General features: G+C 46.0%; 1 protein-coding gene and 1 long non-coding RNA gene across 6 annotated transcripts in view; one reads left to right on the top strand and one right to left on the bottom strand.

The window, feature by feature from the left end:
• The window catches only part of CROT (carnitine O-octanoyltransferase), a 37,937-nt gene that overhangs the window by 4,603 nt on the left and 17,645 nt on the right, over positions 1-15,689 (top strand). For 3 of the 5 annotated variants that reach the window (XM_085878399.1, XM_085878397.1, XM_085878398.1), the window contains one exon: positions 7,575-7,756. The exons of 1 other annotated variant lie outside the window; for it this stretch is intronic. In XM_085878399.1, coding sequence (XP_085734525.1) covers positions 7,575-7,756 — 182 coding nt within the window. Of the gene's footprint in view, positions 1-3,384; positions 3,689-7,574; positions 7,757-15,689 lie in introns of those variants that run through there. One more of the 5 variants, XM_085878400.1, reaches the window with a different exon arrangement.
• The window catches only part of LOC147028214 (uncharacterized), a 32,014-nt gene that overhangs the window by 3,848 nt on the left and 12,477 nt on the right, over positions 1-15,689 (bottom strand). The window contains exon 2 of the long non-coding RNA XR_015057470.1: positions 7,605-7,802. This is a non-coding gene — a long non-coding RNA (uncharacterized LOC147028214). The remainder of the gene's footprint in view (positions 1-7,604; positions 7,803-15,689) is intronic.

Raw genomic sequence — 15,689 nt, forward strand, 5'->3', positions numbered from 1 at the left:
ACGTTTCATATTTGGTACATGGGTACAGACTGTGGAGACGGTGTGTTTTTTCTCAAAATTTTGCGACATACATTCGTCATCTAAAGTGGTTGCCATGTCAACCAGGATGCTGTTTTCCATCCGTTCCTGTCCGCACTCTAACTCCCAAAGTTTTCAAATTTCACGTTTCATATTTGGTACGTCGGTACAGATGGTGTGTCGTGACATACGTTCATCATCTAAAGTTGCCATGGCAACCAGGATGCTGTTTCCGTCCATTCCTGTCCGCACTCTAACTCCCAAAGTTTTCAACTTTCACGTTTCATATTTGGTACATAGGTGCAGACTGTGGAGATGGTGTGTCGCAACATATGTTAGTCATCTAAAGTGGTTGCCATGGCAACCAGGGTGCTGTTTTCCATCCGTTCCTGTCCACACTCTAACTCCCAAAGTTTTCAACTTTCACGTTTCATATTTGCTACATAGGTACAGACTGTGGAGACGGTGTGTCGCGACATATGTTCGTTATCTAAAGTGGTTGCTGTTTTCCATGTAGTAGCACAATTCCGTACATACCTTCTTGTTCGGGCGTATATTGTGCTCACTTGCGCTCTTGTTACTGATTACAATATACAAATACATATGTTGCCTAAAAATTATTTGGATCAGACTTCACTGCAATGCTTGATAAAAAATATTAATTATTAGACTAGTCTTTTAAAAACGATAAATGTATAAACAGGCGAGCATTGGGTGGCTTTGACACCAACTCTGGTTAAAAGACTGGTCTAATAATATTTTTTATAAAGCATTGCAGTGAAGTCTGATCCAAATAATTTCAAAGCAATATATGTATTTGTATATTGTAATCAGTAAAAAATAGTGTGGTCGATAAAAACATTAGAAAGGAAATAACTTGCACCAAAAACTTTAACATTTTCACGCTCACGCTCACGCCAGGGGTATCGCTATTGCTCTCTGTTCTTCGAACAGGCGAGCTAACAACAATCACAACAATAAAGATCTTACACAGGCTTATCTAACGGACAGGCGCCAACACTCTCAGACACACACTCAGACAAAATAAACCCAATGAAAAGAAAATGGGACCTTTTGCAGCCAGGAAGGGAGGGAGTTGAGGTCACAGTTTTTGGTAGCTGAGCGTTTCGAGGGGGGAGGGATGCTCCGTTGTGCGGTACCAGACAAAAGCTAAGCAGTTTGGTCCACTGCTGCACGTGTAACGCCGCACGTCCACCGCCACAAATAAAATAACATAGGAAAAATTGATTTATAATCCTAACTAAAAGCCCATCGCAACACACGCCCTCGTCTTCCCACTTGACAAAAGGTAGGGACCTAACTACACATATATTAATGAAATAATTATTATTTTCAATTTTTAATTTTTTTTTATTTTCAATAATCCCTCCACTACCCCATTGGCTTGTTTCAACTGTCCACCAATAATCTCCTCTCATCAAACATCCTTTCAGCAGTCCCTCCTTCACCCCATCACTTTTGCCTTCAATCCCACGACCATTTGGTCATCCCTCGGTCCGGCAGAATCCCTTTTCATTTTCCCTCCATCCGCGCATTGCTTAATGGCCCATCGTGTGCTCTCACTTGCATGTTCATGACGCGAGTTGCGACTCTTCTCGCAAGCGTGGTGCAATGCGGAACAGTGCGAGTGGACATTTTGCATGCATGGGGGGGGGGGGGTTGGGGGCTCTTGTTGCCGCTTTGGGCACTTAGAGGGTGGGGCAGGGGCTTCGTTGAAAGTTCCCTCAGAATGGCGTGGCAATTTCCACAAGTGACTTTAACCCACCATCATTGGCTGCAGACAAATTTGGAGAGGGAGAAGGCTTATTGGAGGAGAGAAGAGAGCGGATGTGAAGAAGAGGCAGAAACAGAGGTACAGGCTCTTGCGAGCAGGGATGAAAAGCGCTCCTGAGCAGACAGCTCAGAAAGCAGAAAGGCTGAGAGAAGCAAAAGGCAGAAAGCAGAAGAGAAGGCAGAAATCAGATGCAGAAGGCTGAAGAAGCAGAACCAGAAGCAAACGGGACAAGCACGCATGAGCAGAAGAATAAAAGACTGAGAAGGTTCGTGAGAGAAGGAGCAAAGTTGTGAGGGAAAAGGAAGGAACGTTTCATGAGCAGTTGGTGTCGAGCTTCTGTGGAAAAAGAACACTCCTTCCACAAGCGTCTTCCTGCCCTCTCGATCCTTCAGCCATGAAGAACTAGGAGGGTGAACGGTGGCACCTCGTCGATGGGAGTCTGGGCACCAGAAGTTGAGGCAGAGGAATACGAGTCGCACATCTGGCTCGCATATCTGGGACGCCAGAGAGGGTTCGTCTACTGGGTCTGGGCACCTCAGGGATGTGGCTGCATGTCCCCATCTTCCCCATCCATTTTCCTCTGCATTCTCCTGTATATTTGTGTGAGGTGAGGGAGAGAAGGAAAGACTGCTTTCCTTTTCTCCATTCATTACTTTTATTTTATTTTCAAGTCCTTGTTTTATTCTTCGCCCCTGATTGAATGATGGCCAAGTCTCTTGTTTCAGAAAGATTGAAGAAGAATACATGTTATGGTTAAATCTGCTCTTATGTACCTTTTAGCTTTCTTGTTTATAAATACTTGCTTTTAAATGATTGCTTGCTTGTGTGTTTGTAATAAATAATTCCTTGTTGCTGTTTCCATTCTGTCTCGGTTTTCTTTTCCTTTCTTGGTCCGATACAGTGCACAAGTAAGATTAGACGTGAAGTTCTACCCTAATGATTTGCTTTGTTAGCCATCGCCCACTCACTGTAACACTCGGCAGTAATTTGAGAGTGTGTTGAGGGCACGTGACCCCAATTAACCAGCCGTCCACAGGTAAGGTATCACGCAAAGTAGTGTAAACCTTTCCCAGATTGGCCGTGCCGTTCAGTGTTCGTAGTTGCTTAGCAACCTACGGATGCACCAAGTTTCTGTGCCCAGTGGCCTCAGGATAGAGAGTTTGGGAGGGACCCAAGTGATTCCCCTCATGGCAAGCCCTGAACCCTGGATTCATGACAATAGAAACCAATTTGTCTTTAACCTACACAGGTAATATTCAACGTCGATAATCATAATACACTGACTTCAGTCCTTGGACTGATCTTACACCTTCCAACCCCCAGAAATAGCTTTGGCTGTGGATTCCCATTCGCTCACACCTCTTGTTTGTCTGTTTGTAGTTTCGTCTTTTAAACAGTGACGACTCCATTTACATCTCTCTTTCTCTCTCTCTTTTTCTCTCTCTCCCCTCTCTCTCTACCTCTGAAAGGACAATCTGGCAATTCCCTCCTTCCCACCCACCCTCCCCACCCCCCACCCTCCAATCTACTTTCTTGACAATCCTGCTGAGGAAGTTCAACCACTCAAATTCCTGGGTCTCACTATCAGCCACAATCATTCTTTGGCAAACCACATTTCAAAGTTGGCTTCCAAAGACAGCCACTGAATGGGCATCTTGTGTCGTACAAAGTCCTTCCTTAGTGCACCTGAACTCCTATCCACCAACAAGGCCTTCATTCACAGCTTGATGGAGTACTGCTCTCCCCTCTGGGCTGGCTCCCTTGCCTCACACCTTACTCAGCTTGATGTCAGAGAAACCAAGGCCTTTAAAGATCATTGAAATGTCCCACAATGAAGCTGAGTCGATGGGTCTATCACTTCGCCATTGCAGACAGGTCAGTGTGCTCTGTCTCTTCTACTGCCTCCTTTCTAGTCTTAAACAAATCAAAATATATTTTATATTTTCGATTCTTCAAAGTAGCCACCCTTTGCCTTGATGACAGCTTTGCACACTCTTGGCATTCTTTCAACCAGCTTCATGAGGTAGTCACCTGGAATACTTTTCCATTAACAGGTTTGCCTTGCTAAAAGTTTGATTTGTGGAATTTCTTTCCTTCTTATTGCGTTTGAGCCAATCAGTTGTGTTGTGACAAGGTAGAGTTGGTATCCAGTAAATAGCCCTATTTGGTAAAAGATCATTATTTTATCTGTGCTGTAGGAGTCCATATTATAGCAAGAACAACTTAAGCAAAGAGAAACGACAGCCCATCATTACTTTAAGACATGAAGGTCAGTCAATCCGGAAAATTTCAAGAACTTTGAAAGTTTCTTCAAGTGCAGTCGCAAAAACGATCAAGAGCGATGATGAAACTGGCTCTCATGAGGACCGCCACAGGAAAGGAAGACCCAGAGTTACCTCCACTGCAGAGGATACGTTTATTAGAGTTACCAGCCTCAGAAATCACTAATTAACTGCACCTCAGATTGCAGCTCAAGTAAATGCTTCACAGAGTTCAAGTAACAGACACATCTCAACATCAACTGTTGTTATTTTTGTTTTTTTGGATACCTTGCGGAGGCTCGTATGAGAGCTAACACACAACGCACAGCAAGGGGGGCATGAGACAAGAGGGGCGGGAGTGGGAGGGACAAAACAGTGGGGAACAGACACATTAGGAGATCTGTGGAAGGGAGAGGGCTGGGGTGGGGAACACGGTGCACAAGATGGACATTACAGGGACTTTCAAGAAGGAAAGCAGGGAATTTGAAGGAGGTGGATTAACGGGGTAAGAAAAGATCGAGGATTTGGATGGGGGATGATAAGAGGTGGTGGTGAACAGCTGTTTTGAAGGCCTGGAGGGAACAATAGGATTGAATAGAGTGAGGAAGTTTATTCCAAAGGCAGGAAAAAAGAAGAGTAAAGGTGAGCAGTGATTCGTGATTTTGGTAGTTTTACCAGAAGGGGGTTGTTGGTGGACCTTGAGCGCCCTGCGGAAATATGGTGGGGACAAATCGCAGACAGAGCGGTGGGGGGGGGGGCGAGGCTGGAGAGGAGACGGTAGAAGACAGAAAGACCTCCGGCCTGCCTGCGGTGAGAGACCCAAAGACTCAGCCTCATCGCAGGAGATGCGAATGATCCGTGATGCCTTGGTTTCCACAGCATGAAACCAAGAAAGGTGGGAGGCAGGAGCACCAGCACAGAGGGGAGAGCAGTACTCCATCAGGCTGCGGACGAAAGCTTTGTAAGTGGTCAGGAGCTCATGTGGGCCGAGGAAGGACTTTGCATGACCGAGGATTCTCAGTCGGCGACTGGCTTTGGTGGCCAGGTTGGAAATGTTTTTTTCCCAGGAAAGATCATGGCAGATCATGAGACCCAGAAGCTTGAAAGAAAGGACTTCTTCCAGAGGATTGTTGAGAAAATGGATGGGGGGGGGGGCGGTTTCTAAACAGTCCTTTCGGAGAGACATAGTGAGAGTGTGAGATTTGTCTGGATTTAAAGACGTGTTCCATGCGTTGGACCAGTTTGTGATTTTACCCAGATCTGCAGTGAGCGAAGAAGCTGCTGCATGCCAGTCTGAGGGATGACAGATGGTACGGCAGAGGGTGGAGTCATCAGCAAAGAGATAAAGAGGATTTTCCAGAGTCGGAGAGATCATTGATGAAAACCAGAAAAAGAACAGGGCCCAGAACGTTGCCTTGAGGAACTCCAGCCTGCACAGGAAGAGGGGGTGAAAGAACTCAATTTAGGGCCACACGTTGACTGCGACAGGAGAGGAAGTCTGCAAGCCATGAGTGGAGATGGCCTTGGATACCATAGGAAGAGAGTTTAGTGAGCAGGGCAGGGTGTCAGACCATGTCAAAAGCATGCGATATGTCTAGGGATATGGCTCTGATTTCATGTCCGGCATTGAGGATCTCCATCCATTGTTGGGAGACCAGAAGCAGCATATCCAAGGTAGAGCGACCTGGTCTGTAACCAAATTGATGATCGGAAATCAGGCCATTGGAGAAGAGGAAGGATTTAATGTCTGAAGCGATGATGGATTCCATAACGTTGCTGATGATTGGGAGAAGGCTGATTGGTCTGTATTTGCAGGGATTTGTTTTTGTACCTTTTTTATGCAGGGCAGTAATGTTTGCTGATTTCCAAGCAGATGGCAGATGACCTTGAGCAAATGAGAGGGTGAATAGAACAGAGAGAGGGTGAGCAAGAGCAGAGAAGCAGGTTTTCAGGACACGAGGGCTGATGCCGTCTGGACCGGTTGCAGAATCTGAGTCGAGGTTTGACAGTCGAGGTTCAGAGGAGACTGCGTGAATCAGACCTTCATGGCTGAATTGCTGCAAAGAAACTACGACTGAAGGAGACCAATAAGAAGAAGAGACTTGTTTGGGCCAAGAAACACAAGCAATGTACATTAAACTGGTGGAAATTTGGCATTTGGGCTGATGAATCCAAATTTGAGATTTTTGCTTCCAACCAACGTGTCTTTGTGAGACGCAGCGAAGGTGAACAGATGATCTCTGCATGTGTGGTTACCACTGTGAAGCATGGAGGAGGTGTGATGGTGTAGCAGTGCTTTGCTGGCGACACTGTCTGTGATTTATTTAGAATTCAAGGCACACTTAACCAGCATCGCTACCACAGAATTCTGCAGCGATACGCCATCCCATCTGGTTTGCACTTAGTGGGACCATCATTTGTTTTTCAACAGGACAATGATCCAAAACACACCTCCAGGCTGTGTAAGGGCTATTTGACCAAGAAGGAGAGTGATGGAGTGCTGCATCAGATGAGCTGGCCTCCACAATCACCTGACCTAAACCCAATTGAGATGATTTGGTTGAGATGAGTTGGGCTGCCGAGTGAAGGAAAGGCAGCCAACAAGTGCTCAGCATATGTGGGAACTCCTTCAACACTGTTGGAAAAGCATTCCAGGTGACTACCTCATGAAGCTGGTTGAGAGAATGCCAAGAGTGTGCAAAGCTGTCATCAAAGCAAAGGGTGGCTACTTTGAAGAGTCTAAAATTTAAAATATATTTTGATTTGCTGAACACTTTTTTGGTGACTACATAATTCCATGTGTTATTTCATAGTTTTTATGTCTTCACTAATATTCTACAATGTAGAAAATGGTAAAAAAAAAAAAATAAAAAAAAACCCTTCAATGAGGAGGTGTGTCCAAACTTTTGACTGATACTGTACATCTATACTGTAAACCAGTTTATCCTATTTAACCTATGTAAATCAGTTTATCCTATTTAACCTTTGTAAATCAGTTTATCCTATAACCTATGCATCTATACCAGTTTATCCTATAATCCATACATGTATACCACTTTCCTCCATCCAAATATATCAACTTCCTGATGTTGTAATATTGTCATCTTTGATTGGTACGTGCCGGCCATTTTATATTTCAGATAGTTCTCCTTTACACACATGTAGCTGCAGTAAAATTGAAATAAAAGTTTGTTTGTTTTAATACTCGAGTGTGATAGTATGGTCTGAGGTCCACATGGTCATTTCATTTGTTAATGCAATCTGCATAAACCATTCGGTCATCTGGAAGAGGAGGCACCTGTGCAGAGGGTATTATTTCTTTCCATGCCATATTGCAGGACATGGTTTTGTCTTCTGAACACCCTTAGGAGCATCTCAACCCCTAGCAACATGGCATTGTACTTGCTCACATGCTTTCTTTTCAGAATGGCATTTAGTTTTCCCCTGTGACAATTTATCGTTCATTCATGGCCATGAACCCTCTCCCACCACGCCTTTAGCTGGAGCAATGGTGGCGCAATGCAGCATACCTGGACACCAGAAGTGAGACCCAGATTTCTGTTAATGCCGGTGGTTGTGGACCGCACTTGGAACATTCCTGGCAGGCCCAAGATGGCACACAGGTGGCACGGTGTTCCATCCTGTTGTGGCATTTTTTGCACTTCTGGAAGCTGATTCGCACGTGAGTTTTCATCAATGGAAATTGTAGCTTGGCAGCTCAGCAGCACCTGTTTGTGGGTCGTATTTGTGAAAGAACAATGTGTCTTATCCACTTGTTGCTCACCTCAGAATTTGCCATCCAACAACAAAATTCAATTCAAGGCTTCCCTATTCCACTTAAGCTTGGCAATGAGCCAGCCGATTCCACAGCAGTGGGAAAACTACATTCACCAACAACATGCAACAGAACTCTTGTCAAACGATAAAACCAGTTTGAACAACTTTTAACACAATTTCAATTACTTTTTTGAAAGGTAAATAATTAATGTCTCATACCACAGTCTCTCTATGAAGAGGAATTTAAAAAGTTTTTCTTCATTGTTAATCCATTGTATTTACAAGGGTGGGGCATAATGGCTGGAGCATCCATTCTGAGTCGGGGAGGTCAGCAGTTCGAACCCCGGCCGAGTCATACCACCAAAGACGATACAAAATGGTACCTGCTGCTTCCTTGCTTGACATTCAGCATTTAAAAGGATAGAGCACGAAAAAAAACCCCATAGGATGGCATCCATGGGGAAGAATTTCCCCCTCGATTGCCCAGCTGAGTGCACGGAGAAAAGCGATATCATTAAGATGATGTTGCTGGTGCTCTGGTACCCAAAGTGCTCTGGGAACCGACGTCACTTTCATCAATCTCAGCTGCTGTGTTTGTGTGAAAGTCAGGTCTGGTGTTGTCTCACGTGTGTGTGTGATATGTGTCGCAGCTCCTCCATGAGCTTTGCAGCCTGTTCAAAAAAATCTTGCTTTTGCTGTTAATGTTTATTATATATTTTGAATCTAAAATAAACAATTATTCGTTGAAATGAGTCTTGAAAGGATGTCTCCAATTGCTTTTCCTCTTTCTCTCTTTCTCTCTTTCTCTCTTTCTCTCTTTTTTTTTCTCTTTTTCTTTTCTCTCCCCTGCTTGTTTTGTCTAACTGTAACCACACTCTCATTTGTGGTTACCTCCCATTTTAGTCTCCTACCAACATTGCCAAAGCCTACTATTATGTTTGCTTGAGTTTTGTCTCCATTTAAAATGCCTTGACTGATGCATTGTGACTCTTTAATTCATGATGTTTTCATAAAGGACCATCTACATAAATAACCCCTCGAAATACAAAATGGTACGTGCTGCTTCCTTGCTTAACATTCAGCATTTAAAAGGATAGAGCACGAAAAAAAAACCCATACGATGGCATCCATGGGGAAGAATTTGGACGCCATCTTGAATATCGCCCCAATAATTGTCTCCTCCGATATGATAGGCCTGAACCACTTCCCGGTGACGGAGTTGCACTTTAAATCAATAACTCAATTTCTCACTGATCTTACACCTCCCAACCCCCAAGAGTACTTCTGGCTGTGACTTCCCCTCCACTCCCACCTCTTTGTCTTTGTCTAGTACCACCCTCCTAACAGAGACGACTCCATCTACATTTCTTTCAGACAACATGGACAGACTTTTAATCATTCATCCCAACTCTCTCTTCCTCATATGTGGCTTTCAATTGTCAACATGCAATTTGCCTGGGTGTTGATACCTCTCTCACCAAACATTACACTTCAGCAAAGGAATTCTGTGACTCCATGAGACCGACTCAATCTGTGAACTTTCCAACTTGGATTTCTCCCAATGGCAAATCTTCCCTTCTGGACTTGGTGATGACTAACTTTCATGCACATGTCTCTTGTTCTTCCTCTGTTCCAATTGGTTCATCTGATCATATAATTGTGAAAATCAACATCTCTCTGGCTATTCTCAGAGAGCTGCCTCAATGCTGGCAAGTCTGGTAGTTTACTCAGATTGGCAGGAACTGCAAGCAGCGATCTCTCTTCAGGACTGGTCTTCCATATCTACTGCCCCTGATGTTAACTCAGCTTGGAAATTCTTCCACAGAAACCTGCTCTTTCTCTCATGCACAGATTCATCCCGTCTCATCTTCAATTAGCCTACTCTTCTTCCCACCCATGGTACGCTGAATCATGTGGTGAGGCAGTTGCTCTGAAACAACTTGCCTTCTTCCTGGAAGGCCAATCTGACCGAAGGCAATCTCAGCGCATTTCAAAAAGTCTGCAACAAGTGTGTGTCCACTCTCAGGAGAGCTAGAAAACAACATCTGTCCAACCTCAAGAATAAACTTTCAAACTGGTCTCCCCCTCTAAAACCTGGTGGCACCTTCAGTCTGTCCCGAGTGTATGCTCCCCTTCCATCTCTTCCCTCTCTTCAAATGTCAACCACAGCCAACTCTGCTCATGAGAAGGCTGAATACCTCAATTCTGTGTTTGCTTCCAAATCTTGTGTCCCCAACCCGTCACTCTTCGTACCCACCCTTTCCTGTCATACTCAACTGCTCCTGGATTCTGTCTTTTGCACCTGAGAAGGTGGAGAAGTTTCTTGATTCTGACTCTGCAACTGGACCGGACGGCATCACATCACGTGTCCTAAAAACCTGCTCTGCTGCTCTTGCATATCCTCTCTCTGCCCGATTTACTCTGTCATTTAAGCAAGGTCATCTTCCATTTGCTTGGAAAGACCACCAAACAACACTGCATATTATTAACTAGAATGGCTTTCCCACTGAAAGGCCGGATCTGGACCTGAGCCAAAATCGAATCGGCTTGTTCTCGTTACCGAACCAACTCATCCACCAAGTTTTGTCATGATTTGTCCACAACTTTTTGAAATATAATGCTTTCTATCATTTTTGGTCCCATCTCTCAATGTTGAAGAATCGCTTTAAATTATAAAATTCTCTTATATTCTTGTCCAAATCCATCCACAACCTTTTTGAGATATCCTGTTCACAGATCAACAGACAGGGGTGAAAATATAACATCCACCCACCTTCTGTGGCAGAGGTAAAAAGGTACAAAAACTGATCCCCTTAACGACAAACCTGTCTGCTTACTTCCAATCATCACAAAGGTTATGGAATCCATAATTGCAGTTGATGTGAAATCCTTTCTTTTCTCCAACATTCCTTCCCCCCCCCCCCCAGACTCTACCAAACCAACTTTTTTAGCTTCCTTTTATGGTCCTACTGTATTACACATTTGAGATGTTAACAAAAAAAATTCTTAGCACTCTGGCGATATTCAAGATGGTGTCCAAATGGGTAAAATCATAGAATATGGTATATAACATCTCAAAATGTGGCAAATTGGAAAAATAATCATTGGGATTTGGTTCCTGATCATTATGCCTGGTGTTGGCTTAATGATTAAGGTGGTGGGCTGTGGATCCTAGGGTCCTGAGTTCAAATTCCGCTCAGCTGTTGAAATAATACTAGGTGGGGTTAACTCGGCCTGTCATCCTTCCGAGGTCGGCAAAATGAGTGCCAGCATGCTGGTATACTGTGTCGGAGTGGCGACCCGTCCAGGATTGTGCCCAATAGCCAAGGAGACTGCTTAAGCAGCACCAACGCTCTGCACAGAGTATGGTCCCAATCTCCTCTCCTCCTGATCATTAGTTACTAGTTTCTCATAATTGGCTGTATCCTGCTTTCTGCATTTTGGGTGGTATTGGGCCTCTGCTGCAAACAAATCAAATCCTTGGATTCGCCTTAAGAGCCACTCATGATTGTTCTCTTCTGCTACTTGCAGCACTTTCTGCCATCCATCACGTTCAAATGAAAAGGTCAGGTCAGGTATGGGAGCATGTGCCAGAACAGCACGTCGCTGCGTCCACTTTCCGCCGGTACTCCAGGGGCCTCCGTCTGGCCATCCCCCAGGCAGATGCCAGGCCCATCCCCATCTCCTTGAGATGATGGTCAACCTGTTGCAACCATGAGGCACGTGGTCGACCCACTGGCCTCCTCCACTCGTGAGACTCCCTCGCTGAGAGAATCTGGTGAGCAGGATCAGAGTCAGGAAAACGAGCCACATGTCCATACAGCCGCAACTGACGCTCACGGACTATGCAGGTAACAAATCTCATCCAAGTCTCTCTCAGCAACCGCTCGTTGGACACAAAATCCGACCAGCGATAGCCAAGGATTCTCCGAAGAGATCTGGTACCAAAGGAATTAAGTCTCCGTCTCAGATCCTTGGTCAGAGTCCAAGTCTCGCACCCATAGAGCAAGACTGGAAGTACCAAGGACCTGAAGACTCGGACTTTCGTCCTCCCGCACAGGTACCGGCAGCGCCACACCCCATGATCCAGTGAATCCATGACTCCCCAGGCCTGACCCAGACGTCTATTGACCTCTGACTCGCAGCCAGCAGAGACATGAATATCACTGCCAAGGTAAGTGAATCTCTCCACGACCTCAACATCCTCACCACAAACAGACACAGACAGGACAGCAGCATCCAAGATGTCACCGAAAGCCTGGATCTTAGTTTTGACCCAAGAAACCCGTAATCCCAATGGCTCCGACTCCTCATTCAGCACCTCGAGGGCCCCCAAGAGGATGTCTAAAGTCTCCGCAAAGATGACTGCATCATCTGCAAAGTCAAGGTCCGAGATCTTGACATTCCCAAATGACGCACCGCAACTTGATCTCTCCGACATCCTCCCTAGAATCCAGTCCATACAAGTGCTGAAAAGTGTGGGGGCAAGTACACATCCCTGACGAACTCCAGTAACAACTGGAAATAAGTCAGAGATGGTACCACCACACTTCACAGCACTCTCAGTACCAGAGTAGAGTTCAGACATCAGATCGATCAGTTTTGGTGGCACCCCACGAAGACCAAGAATCCTCCAGAGGACATCCCGATTCACTGAATCGAACGCTTTACAGAGATCAACATAGGCTGCAAGCAGCCCCTGCCGAAACTCTCGTCTGCGTTCGGTGAGGACACGAAGTGCAAGGATACGGTCAATCGTTGACCTCTTTGGTGTAAAGCCTGACTGCTCTGGACGCTGGTGCTCAAGCAGATGGTGGCGAACCCTATCGAGAATTATCCGAGCAAAGACCTTGCCCGGCACTGAGAGCAGCGTCACCCCTCGGTAGTTGTTGCAGTCTTGGCGATCACCCTTCCCTTTCCAGAGAGGGACAACAAGGCCCCTCTTCCAGTCAGTTGGGATGATGCCTGTGTTCCAGGCAGAGCACAAAACTGCATGCAACGACACGAGTGCAGCATTTCCACCAGCCTTGAGAAGTTCGGCATGGATGCCACAGATCCCTGGAGCTTTGCCCCGTTTCAACTGGTTCACCGCAGCCCGTGTTTCCACAAGCGTAGGTGGACCACAGTTGATTCGAGGGTCAGCAACAGGGATTGTAACACCCTTGACGTCCAACTCGACAGTTGGGGGATCAGCCTGGTACAACCGCTCAAAGTAACCGGCCCAGCGGGCCTTCACTTCAGACTCCTCTGTCAAGAGCCTACCACTCTCTGCTCGAACTGTAGTGCTCCGAGGGATGGGCTTGGATGAACGTAATGCGCGAATTCCCCTGTAAGCGGGACGAGAATCACCTGTCCACAGGTGATGTTCTACCCCCTCACAGATTCCTCGCACATAGGCCTCCTTGTCCACCCTCAGTGCACGTACAGTTTTACGCCTCAGCTCCCTGAACAGCTCAGCTCTGCCATTCAGCCTGGCCCTGCGACTCTGGTCAATGGTATCCAGTGTCCCTTGAGAGACAAAATTCTTCTTTGCCCTGCGGTGAGCTCCAAGGCATCCACGGGCAACATCAAGGACGGTGGTCTTGAAGGCGCTCCACAACTCTTCAGGACCCCCCAAAGCACCCAGACCCCCAAGTGTCCACTCAGCCTGTTCGCAAACTCCTCAGCTACTCTCTCATCCCTGAGCTTGGCAACATCCAGCCTCGGCTGGGATGGTACCATTCTCCAGGATTTAAGGTGCAGCTTTAGAGTTGCTACAACAAGCCTGTGGTCAGTATTGAGGAACTGAGCACTCCGGTAGACCCTGCAGTTCTGGATCATCCTCCAACGACCGTCAATGAGGACATGGTCAATCTCCTTTGCCACACCACCAGCGTTGGAATACCAAGTCCAGCGATGAGCTTGTGGGCGCTGAAACCATGAACCAGCCACCCTAAGTCCATGACTTCTTGCAAAGTCAAGGAACTTAGTGCTATTCTGGTTCATAGTTCCTGACCCATGGGGACCAACACACACCTCATAACCGTCCCTATCAGTTCCAGTCGATGCATTGAAATCCCCCAAGACTAGAAGTGTATCTCGTCTGGGGCACTGATCAACCACAGACTCGAGTGTGGCGTAGAATGCATCCTTCACGGTGAGATCACTCGCCTCAGTCGGAGCATAAACAGAGACCAGGGAAATGACACCTAAGGAGTGACGAATCCTTAATCTCATAATACGCTCGTTGACCGGTGTTACCTCAATTATCATTGGGGTCAGCTTATTGGACACAGCTACAGCAACTCCTTGGGTATGGTAACCATCAGGGCGACCAGACCAATAGTAGGTGTAACCACCCACCATTATCTCGCCGCAATCCGGTCTCCGAACCTCAGAGAGAGCTGCAATCCCGATGTCCAAACGCTTGAGCTCAGATGATAACAGAGACAGGTGATCATCCTCTCTTAGGGATAGGACATTCCAGGCACCCACCCGAAGGGACCGCCTCAGGTTAACCCAAGGAGACCGCCGTCTGGTGGACGACACCTCAGCACCACTACGACACACTCTCCCGCAATCTGACCCAGGGATGTTACCCCGTGGTTTCCCTCCTATCAAAGATTGGGGGTCCCGAAGGCTTTGCCCCAATCCCGTCATCCGGTGAGCTGCCCTGCGAAGGGAAGCTGCACAGGAGGTACTCCCACGGAGTGGGTTTTCAGATTTTTTTGCGTTTTTGCGTTTTGCGGAATGAAGGGTTTTACGGTGGCCGGAGTGCAAATCCTGCCACCAACCTCCTAATAAGAAGTGACCCAACTGCAGGAGGACGTCCGCAGACACAGTTGGGCACTAGATATGGATGGCCGTTGGCTCACAAGGAGCTCCTCCGCCCTTTGACAGGTCTTGTTTTTAATCCTGCTGGGTGTCCATATCCAAACACCCTCCTCACCAGAAAACCTGGTGGGGGAGACGGTTTAGTCGCCGACAACCCGACCATGGAACAGGTTAGTATAGGTTTACATGGTACCTGTAGCAGGTCACAGATCGAACCTGACCTGACAGGAAAAGGTGCCTTCCTTTGTGTCGATGCCTGCCTTTTTCACATGGATTCGGCCTTCAGTATTGCAGAAAATACAATCAGGTTCAAAAATGATCTTTTCTGATGCTTTCTTGTACTTTACCCTTCCTTCTTGGCTGGTGGATGGTCCAGGAGCTTCAGGATCGTTACATGGTTTACTAGCTGTTAACCTTTGTAGGTTCAGGGTAAATCTTTGGTAACATCCTCGGTGATAGCCCTCATTCTCCTTGATCTCATCAGGAATGCCCTGACAGATATCTGTCATTCGATATGAAGAACCTGGTGGTTCAGCTAAGCGACGATCATGTATATTTTTGAGAAGTGCCAATCTATCATTTGGATTCGTCAAGTCTGAAAAATATATGAACGATCCATGCTTTATTCCGGACATATGAATAACACAATGTTCCTGTTTGCATTTTCTTTCCATTTCAACAACTTTCTTTTGACACTTGCATTAAACTATTTCTTGCTTTTCTGACATCTTGACTTGTGATCTTGATCTTGACAAGTTACGGTCTTGCTAAGCTAACTAATCTAACCTGGAAAGAGAAAAAAAATACACATAAAAAGATCAGTTCACATAATACTTGAGTGTATGTAAATATTCAAAGTGCATCGGGGTGTGCTTGTGTGGGTGGGGGTTTTCTGGCTTTGAAATTGTCCGCCATCTTCAATTCCAAGTATGATAACAATAATAAACATCCTTGATAAGAATTACAAGATGAATATTCCATGGTTCTGTCCCTCTATTATTATTACATTAATGATTATTTGAAGC

The sequence above is a fragment of the Eptatretus burgeri genome, chromosome 4 (genome assembly GCF_056783735.1).
Source record: "Eptatretus burgeri isolate ZD-2024b chromosome 4, Ebu_testis_v1, whole genome shotgun sequence".
Classification (NCBI taxonomy): Eukaryota; Metazoa; Chordata; class Myxini; order Myxiniformes; family Myxinidae; genus Eptatretus; species Eptatretus burgeri.